The sequence below is a fragment of the Chinchilla lanigera genome, unplaced genomic scaffold, assembly GCF_000276665.1.
Source record: "Chinchilla lanigera isolate Chin_1 unplaced genomic scaffold, ChiLan1.0 scaffold00094, whole genome shotgun sequence".
NCBI lineage: Eukaryota > Metazoa > Chordata > Mammalia > Rodentia > Chinchillidae > Chinchilla > Chinchilla lanigera.
Genome location: NW_004955495.1, coordinates 716,091 through 726,537, shown reverse-complemented (window position 1 = coordinate 726,537; position 10,447 = coordinate 716,091). Strand labels below are relative to the sequence as shown.

At 37.7% G+C, this 10,447-nt stretch overlaps 1 protein-coding gene across 1 annotated transcript; it reads right to left on the bottom strand.

The window, feature by feature from the left end:
- Window positions 1-6,336: 6,336 nt before the first annotated feature.
- On the bottom strand, window positions 6,337-7,260 carry LOC106146773 (olfactory receptor 7E24-like). The gene has a single exon (XM_013505094.1). It carries the CDS (start codon window positions 7,255-7,257, stop codon window positions 6,337-6,339), a length of 921 nt encoding a protein of 306 aa, XP_013360548.1. The 5' UTR covers window positions 7,258-7,260.
- Between the last annotated feature and the right edge of the window lie 3,187 nt (window positions 7,261-10,447).

The window sequence follows — 10,447 nt, the reverse complement described above, 5'->3', positions numbered from 1 at the left end:
TACACTAGTGACACAATGCGGTGCTTGCACATGTATGTTTGATTTATTTCACTTATGAGTATGGTCTCTAGTTGTGACCATTTAAATATAAAGGCCTCGTCCCACTTCACTTCTTGTGTCTCCAGGAACAAACTCCTACCACTTTGGTCATGTTAATATTGTATTTTCCTAGCTTTAATTTCTCATGATTTTTTTTATAGTGTGATGCCGTTGGGATGAACAGGTAATTTTAAAGTGGAGTGCAAATTTTCATTTTGGAAAATGGGAAGTTCTGAATTTGTATTATGCTGAGTGTTTCACAAGAATAGGAATGTAGTAATTCAGTGTCAGACTATGGGAAGAGTTGTATTGGAGAAGCTCAGAAAATATCCACTGAAAAAGAAGGTATTAGGAAATTGGTAGGGGCTCTGATCTGACACAAAAAATTAAGAGAGATGTTGATCAAGTCAAGCATATGGATAGTTGAAACAGGGAAACAGCATGGCTGTGATGTATCCACTTATAACCATTCCCCGTACCTCTGGGGAGCAGCCATTCTGCTAGTGAGGGAAAAAGTCTGAGGGACCAACGTAGTAGTGCAGAGACCAGATTCCTGGGACAGATTTTGTGTTCATTGACTCCCCCATAACACCCATACCTGAAACATTGGGAAAAGCATCATTCTTTTGTTCTTTGCTCTAGCATGTACCGTGAGTAGGAGCCACGTGCCTCCACCAGACTCAGGCCTGAGAGAAGATGCACAGGTGAAGGGCATCTTAGCTGAGTTGGCCCCACTCATGAGCCTTCATACCCATTTCACCAGCCAAGTCACCAGCATGAGTATTCATGTCTGCTGTCTCTCTCCTAAACTATCTGCTTGCTCACAGTGCTCGCCAAGTCATAGGCAAGTGCACACAACAACTGGCACCAGTTCTTTGGGGCTGCAGATCAGCTGAGGCATAGGCAGTGCATCTAAACCACCCAGCATGAGTCTTGCATTTCCTGTATTGCTGGGTCATAGGTGCCAGCCACTTCCCAGCATGCAACCCATCACCAGGCTGGAGAACACGGACTGCAACCGAACTGAAACTACAGCAAGAAGGAAATTGCGCAGACTCATGAGCTCTCTGGCATACTGATTCAGAAGGCATTGTAGACATTGCCACCCACTGTAGAACCCCCACCTGTGCTCACTGAGAGATAGGGAACCAAATCCACACCTTAGGCAGAAGGGCAGGGACTGAAAACCCCACCAGGCAGGTGCAGATGCCCTGAGCAATCTGCAGACTTCTGAAAGTGTGGATCTGAGTGGATGCACATCAGTCACTGCCATCTCCTGTAGAATCCCCAGCCAGTGTGTGGAAGCAATTGCAGTCCCCTGAGGACACCCACTGGAGAACTTGCAGATGTGCGCCCCTTCTCACTGGACTCTTACTTGCCAGTAGATCTGTGTGCCCATTCCACGATCACATCTGGCGGGGGAATGGGAAGAGTTCCTAACCGAGAACTGGGTCAGCATCAGATTCTGTCTGCCTGCCTGAAAGCTGGTGAAATGAAGTGATCATGTCACAATCAGTATAAGAATGGAAGGCTGAGAATGCCCAGACTTTCCGGCAATGAGGTGACCTGAGAATCACATATACATTCTCTTTTTGGAGTATATGAATTGCGTTCCCATTGGAAAGTTTCTACATTTTAGTTTGTTTGTTTGTTGGTTGGTTGGTTTGGTTTGGCTACATTTCTAAATTTTTTAAATTTTGTTTTGAGTTTTGATTCTTTCCCCTCTCCTCTCCTCTTCCCCACCTGCTTCTTTTTCTTCTCCTTCACCTCTCCCTCTTCTCCTTCTCCCTCTTCTTCCTCTGTTTGCTTTGATAAATTGTTGTCTAAGTTCTCTTCTTTTCATCTCCGTTATCTCCCTTTCATCTTTGTTACCTCATGCTCCATCAGCAATACTATGTTCTTATTTTTTAATTTTTTTTCCCCAGTATACAAAGTCTTCCTGTCAACTTTTTCTGATAATTGGAACATTTTCTTTTTTTAATTAATTAAATTTATTGGTATGTTTTAGATACACGAAGTGATCACATTCATCACAGGGAGTTTGTATCTGCAGATGGTATATCTTGATTTTTCTTTTTTCCCATTCTTCCCCCTCCTTTCAATCCCTCTGCCCCTCATTATTCACAAAAGCTTTGTTTCCATCTTATCCTTCTTTTCACTTTTTTTCTTTTCCCTTCCTTTCTTTCCCCCTTCTCTCTCCCTAGTTCCCCTTCCCATTGGACATTTTCTTCTTATTTCATAATATCTATTGTACATCTTAGTCCATATTTATACTTTCAGTTTCTCACACCAGAGAAACAATGTGATATTTACACGTTTGTTCCATTTATTTCTCTTAAGAGTATGGTCTCAAGGTTCATACATTTAGCTAGAAATGTCTCAAGTTTATCCTTCTTTATGGCAGAGTCTGACATTTACATAAATGTAAATTAAAACAACCCAAAGATTCCATCTTATACCAGCAATTATCAAGAATTCAAAGAATAAGGAACGCTGGTATGGCTGTAGTAAAAAAGGAAGCTTCCTACATTAGTAGTGAGAATGTAAACTAATACAACCATTTTGGGGAAATCATTATGTAGATTTATCAAAGAACTAAAATTATAAATTCCAATGACTCAACTATTCTACTTCTAAGTATCTTCTGTAAGGAGCTAAAGACATCATATGCAACTATATGTGCATACCAGTGTTTATGCAGCACAATTCATTCCAGTTAAATCCTGGAAGCAGTGTATATGCCCATCAACAGATGAATAGGTAAAGAAAATGCGGTGTCTATACATAATGGAAAACTACTTGACTATAAAGAAAGACAAAATTTGAGACTTTTGTAGGAAAAACAATGCAATGAAAATGTGGTATATAGTGAAATGAATCAGACACACCATATAGCATCTCTCATTTGAGTAAGGAAAAACACAAAGGGCATGATAATGGATAGATAGAAGTTACACAAAGGGATAGATCTTCTGCAACTACGAAGGTGTTCAGGCAACTAAAGGAGAGGGGAGAGAGGAAGTGAGTAGAATTAGTGTATGCCATGCACAGAAACCTAATAAACTCAATGAATGTAACATTATTTGTCATAAACATGACCTAAAAATAATAACAGCCCTAAGGATGAAAATGAGAAAAGGAGATTTAGAGGTGGAGAGAGGAAAGTGGGTGGGAAGGGGATAAAAAAAAAACAAACTGTATTGCACCCACTCCCCAAGATGAATGCAAATTTCATGCACTACAAACATGTGTAATAGAATAAAACTTTTAAAAATTAAAAGATTAAATGATCAATGAAAAATGAAGGGAAAATACAATTGAAGTCATTGAGGTGTGTACTTTTTTATTTTAAAAAATAGAAGAGGAAAACATATTAACAAACAGACATCCATTTACAAAAATAGCATAAGAACAATACAAAAAAACAGAGTTACAGACAAAGTTGGAGGAAATTAACCATGGTTGTTGTGTTACTTATTGATATCTTCAAAGTGGTTTCTCAGGAAAACAAATAGAGATATACAAAACTGATCAAGTAATCATTAACTGTTCCTTTCTGTAGAGCAATAGATGAAAGCAGTACACCTATGTTAGCTATCCTATATGTACATACTTACATAATTTCCCCTTCTTTCCCTTCTCTTTTCCCACACCCCAGTTGCCCTTCACTTTTGAGCATTTTCCTTTCATTTCACAATGTCTGTCATACCTCCTAGTTTTTATTCACTCTTTTAGGTCTTACCCTAGTGAGATAATGCAGTGCTTACACATGCAGGTCTGATTTATTTCACTTATGAGTATGGTCTCTAGTTGTGACCATTCTTTCATTATGTTTGCCATTTCTTTTTTTTTCTTTTCTGAGCAATTATTTCTGATCTGATTTCCTCTATAGCCTGATGTAGTTGGTTCTTTACTTCAGTTGTTATCATTTGAGAGATTTCAGGTTTGTGACTTCCATGTTCTTCCATGTTGTTTTTTCCTGGACTTGTTCTGTGTGGGGGTGTTTGGCTGAGATTACATTTTGCTTCTTTTTTTGTCATTTCCAATCTCCCTATGTTTCTAGGGATTCAGGTTCACTCCTGAAATGGCAGTGGGGTGTGGAGCCAGAGGACTCGGGCACCCACACAGCTCACCCAGGCTTTCTGTGTCCAAGGCCTCTTCCATGGTAGCAGCAGAGGGAGGTGTCAGAGAATCCAGGACTCCAGGCAGCTCCCTGAAGCTTCCCGTGTCCAAGGCTCCTCTGGAAGTTGGTGGTGGGGGACAGGGCCAGAGGATCTGAGTTCCAAGGCAACACACTGAGGCTTCCAGCATCCAAAGCCCCTCCAGATGGTGGCAGCTGTGGGTGGAGCTGGAGGTTCTGCGTTCCCAGCCCACTCACCGAGGCTTCCTGTGTCCAGGCCCCTCCTGCTGTCTCCAAGGCCTCTCCCATGATCTAAATCACAGTTTTGTCTGAGGAACTTTAAACTATTTCCAGTTTCCTGAGGATGAATGAAATCAAACTCTAACTTTATTTCTCCTGTTTATACTGAGAATAATGAATAAGAGATTGCAGTAGAACATGGATAGCTCCCAGAAAAGCCTAGAGTTCAGAAAAAGAATAAGCCCCAACTATTGTGGATCTTTTCTATCTTTGATCTTTGCCTCTGATTTCAGAAATTGGATGCAAGAGACATCATCGATCCTCTCTCCTGGGAGCTACCTGGAACTCCAAAGAATAGAGCACCATGAGAAAGGGGATCCTTTCTGGAGAGGTAGGGAAGAGACATGGGTGCTTGAGTTGTCAAAGGAACTGTATGCTGGATTCACCTGGCATGATGCCCTGTGTGTGTCATCACACAGCCTTGTGTATTCACGTCTTCCCTGTTTTCTGCCCAAGAACTGTAGTTGATTGCACAAAAATGCTGTGCTCTTTTTTAACTTTTATATATAATGATATAAGAGGTTTACTTAAGAAATATTGTGCAGATAAAATGAAACAATTTACATAAATACATAACTCAGATGCTGCCATTCACAAATTTCTCAATGTTGGTTCACAATGCTGTGGTTGTATTCATCATTATACCCATAATCCTTTCTGAGGTGGTGAGTAGAGAGTTTCCAGACACCCAAAATGTACTACTCTGGAGTAGATGTCTATAAGAAGCTGCATCAACATGAGCATAAAGGGAAACTTTGAGACTTTTGGCTCTTCCATGACAAACAAATATAAACTTCAAAGTGCAAACAGCTAAAACTGAGCAATTCTATCAGCCCATCTCACTACCCATGCTTTCATGTGTGTGTTCATGATGGGAAACATTGGTTACAATAATCCTTTCTCCATCCACCCTCCACATTCTCACTTACTGAATAAGGCTGTGTCTTACTGGGTTATGTCCAAAACTATTATGCTCACACCCCTAACCTGGTTGAGGACCAGTGAAAGCTCCTGGTCAACCCAGAGACATAAGAGTGATAGACATGGGCTTTCTCTTTATGATGCCTTGAAGAAGGAGACAGTGATGTTGCCAGCTGGACTGGAACAATCATAAATAAAGCCTGGAAGAACTGCACAACTATGTATTATTATATGACTGTGATAGCTTAATGCACACAGTTAATAAATACCCACATTGGACCACATTAGCCAAATTTTAAGGACACCTGAAATTTAATGGAGTTTGATGAAAAATGAGAAAATGAATGTTCACAAAAGGAATGAAACTCACCTCTGTGAGGAGGAATCTCAACTGTACTTCTCATTTTGTTAATTTTTTCTTTTTACAAAATATTCTGAGCCTGGCATGGTAGTGAACACCTGTCATCTTAGTACTCAGGAGTAGGCAGAGGAGTACACTTGAGCTAAAGGCCAGCCTGGGCTACCCAGTGAGTTCAAAGCTGGCCTGTGATATATAGCAAGATGCTGTCTAAAAAACAGTCCTCAACTTTCTATTTCCATTGTTCATATTCATACACGTAATTAAATGTGTAATTTTAACCAGGTTTCTATGGTACTATTAATTACATTATAATTTGGTAATATTAGTTACATTATCATTTTTGTACAAACAAATCTTTTACTCATCTTTCATTTCCTCAACTGAAAATTTTCAGCTGTATGAATAAAACTTAAATTCCACCAATCGACAATCAGCCATGAATCTCACATGAATAAAAAAAGAAATGGAAGACATCAGTCTTCTGAGATCATATGACCAATAAGGTAACATTCACAGTGAGTTTGTAGCATTCAATTTTACTACATTTTCAAAAATCCATCTCAAATGGATAGCAAACAACATGAGATTAGACTCTCTAACTGTGGAGCCTCTTCAGGGTGTTAGTGATGTCCCTGTTCCTCAGGCTGTAGATAAAGGGATTTAGCATAGGGGTGACCAAAGTGTACATGAGTGAGGCCACCATGCCCTTCCTGGGAGAATATGACACAGCTGAAGCAAGATACACTCCAATACCATTTCCATAAAATAAACAAACAACTGAAAGGTGAGAACTACAGGTAGAGAAGGCTTTGTACCTTCCACCTGATGCTGGTATTTTTAGAATGGAGGAGACAATTTTACAGTAAGAGAAAAGGATCCCTAAAATGGGAAAAAAGCCCAATATGACACCAACAAAATATGTGACCAGGGTTTTGATCAAGGTATCAGAGCATGACAGGTTAAGGAGTTGAGTAGGATGGCAGAAGAAATTAGCAATTTCCACAGTCTTGAAGCAAGTAAATTGCAAGGCAATTAAATTGTGTAGCAGTGAGTCCAAAAGGCTAATAAAGACACACACCAAAAGTAGTAAGACACAGATACGAGGATTCATAGTGACTGCATACCGCAGAGGGCGACAGATGGCCACAAACCGGTCATAGGCCATCACAGTCAGAAGCATGTCATCCATAGATACGAAAATGATGAAAAAAGACATCTGTGTGAGACAGCCCACATAAGAGATGACTCTCCTGTGAGTTAGGATGTCCATAATCATCTTTGGGACCATAGTAGAAGTCAAACAGATGTCAACCAAGGATAGGCTGGAGAGGAAGAAGTACATGGGGGTGTGGAGGTGGGCGTCAGAGCTAACGGCCAGGATGATTAGCAGGTTCCCCAGCACCGTGACCAGGTACATGGTCAGGAACAATCCAAAGAGGACGGGCTGCAGGTCTGGGTCCTCTGAGAAGCCCATGAAATGGAATTCTGAGATATAAGTTAGATTATGTGTTTCCATAGTGCTTGATTACCTTTTCAAAAAATTGGTAAGAAAAATGAAATGAATAAATAGCATACAAGACTCTCTGTATGTTATAAATTCAAGTATTAACAAGCAAAGTGTCCCCATATTAAACTTTAAAATATATTGATCAGTGTGATAAACCCCATTCTCTGAGGTCTTCATGATTGTATTATGCATTATCCACCTCACTCTGTGCACACCTGCATTACAGACATTCTAGTGGCAATGTTAGAGCCTTTGAATTCAGAATGCTATGACTCCAGCAAAATATACAAAGGTGTTTCTAAAAATCAAAAAAGAAGAATCAAGATATATCATGTGCAGATACAAATTTCCTAGAATGAATGTGGTCATTATGCATATCTAGACTGCACCGATGAACTTAATTAAAAATATGTAAATAATAAATAAATAAAAGGAACATGAATCCATTTGAAGAAAACTCCTAAACTTTTAAGTACACCTTATTTTATTTTCAGAAAAGTGGACAATTTCCCTTGACTTAGGATGTTTATAATCACTGTCACATCCAGAAAGACCTTATCTGAATATTAAATTTGTTAATAATTCATAATCAAAATACATGGATGGAACCAGTTATATCCCAGGAAGCTTTCAACATTCTTTGGTTTTCTTATTTTCCTCTTTCCTGTATGTAAGAGCTTACTCAGGCATTGTTATGTACAAATTATTTAAATTGTAAGTTCTTGCTTTCCTATGGTGAGCACAAATTTCTACATAGCACATCCTAAAATATGTGCATGATCTTATGACATAATACCTAGGAATGTGGCATTAGTGTATACTGTACCTGCCAGTGACTAAAAAAAGTTATAAGAAGCACATCTGGTGTTTTAAATTTTATACAGGTTTATTTTATTTTATTTTTAAAATTTATCTTAAAAATAAAGAAGGAAAGGGGCTGGGGATTTAGCTCAGCGGCAAAGTGCCTGCCTGGCAAGCACAAGGTCGTGAGTTCGGTTCCCGGTACCGGAGAAAAACCAAAAAAAAAAAAAAACAAAAACAAAAAAACAAAAACAAAAACAACCCCCCCCCAAAAATAGCACAAGAATACAGGTTTTTTTTAAGCACTCCATAAAATACCACTAAAATATTTACTGTATATATCTCTTTGCTCTTTTTAAAAATTCTCTATTCTGATTTTAAGCACTCCATAAAATACCACTGAAATATTTACTGTTTATACCTCTTTGCTCTTTTTAAAAATTCTCTATTCTGATTCTCAGACTCATTTTAAGCCTTGATAATTCTGATTGACAGATTTTCACATCAATTTTTCCTGATATATGATTTGTATTTCTTTTATTTCAGCTACATGAAGGAAATTGGGACACTTTCTCCATTAGATCATGCTATAGTTGGGAAACTGCAAAAAGAACTACACAAAATTATGTTGCACACCTGAAACCTCACGTACAAAAGGGAAAGTATATAAAATACTGTAAACATAGTTGTAAGTAAAGTAATTCCCCCTCATCTATAAAGTGGGGTGACATTCACTACCTTATATGGTTGCATGAGTGTTTTGAAAATATTTAATTTGCATCACCAGTAATCCATAGGTAGAGAGATGATTGATAGACAGACAGGCAGATGACATTTTTAAATACCCAGACACGTTAGACTCAGACCCATCACTTTAACCAGATTTTGAGCTTTTGAAAAAAATTTCTTACACCAGGTTTGGAACCACTGTCTTAGAATATTATCTTGCACTCAAAAAATGCTCCACTGATACTACCACTCCACATGCTAATGTATGAATGTTTACATAACAACTAATGTTTTTAGAGACTGAAAAATTAACTATGAAACGAGTCAGCATCTCTTTATAATTCCATTCACTTGTTAAAAACAGTCCTTAAAGAAATCTGTTATCATGAATTTCATGTAAAGATTTTCCTGTCAAGGTTTTTAGGTCAGCATTGATTTTTTTCCTGAGTTTTCTTTAAAAATTACCTAAAATTACTGAAAGCTCAGGTAAATCATGTACAACACAAACCTATTGTCATTGAATGAAAGTAGGCTACATAAAGAAAAGGATTTTAAGTTTCCTAAAGTAATGCAAACAATTACCTGGAGATTTTTCGTTTTTAAAATTAAATTATTTATTTTTTTAAGAGAAAAAAACCCAGTGAAAATGATACAGAATTTCAAAACAAGATGTTAGTAAATTAACAGTGGCTGTTATATTGCATATTTTTATCTTCAAAGTAGTTGCTCAGATTACCAGATATAAGCATGTAAAACTGACCAAATAATGTAAACATTAACTATTCCTTTCAATGACCTAATAGAAAGTAGTGGTAAAATGATTTTAGCTATCTTGTATATATATATATCTTGTATATATATATATATATTTTCCCCCTTCCTTCTTTTCTCCTTTCCCCCATCCTAATTGTTCTTTCCTTTGAGCAGTTTCTTTCCCTTTCACAAAATTTATGTACCCTTTGGATCTTATTTATTTTTTCAGTCTCATACACTAGGGAGACAATATGATGTATATACATGTGAGATTAATTTATTTCACTTATGAGTATGGTCTCTAGTTTCATCCATTTTCTTATAATAGCCTCAAGTTCATCTTTCTTTGTAGTTGAGTAGTACAAATGGTAATAAATATATGAAAAATATTCAACATCATTGGTTACTTGAGAAATTCAAATTGAAACAACCCTGAAATTTCACCTCACCTCAGAAAGAGTGGCTATCATCAAAAAATCAACCAATAACAAATGCTGGTGGGATTGTGAAACATTTCTCCACTGTTGGTGGGAGTGTAAACTGGTACAACCACTGTGGAAATCAGTGTGGAGATTCCTCAAGAACTAGGATTTGAGGTCCTACTCGACCCAGCTATTCCCCTTCTGGGTATTTTCCCCGAAGAACTGAAAGCATCATAACACAGTGATATACGTACACCCACATTTGTAGTAGCACAATTTATAATAGCTAAATCTTATAACAGCACAATTTGAAACAACCTAAATGCCCATTAAGTGAGGAATGGAGAAAAAAGATGTGGCATGTTTATACAATGGAGTACTATTCAGTTGTAAGGAGATTCTTCATTTCACTTGTAAGTTTATTAATATGATAATCTTTTTAAAGATTCTTGCACTGCTTTCCCTATCATACAAGTGAAAATCTATATTAAAAT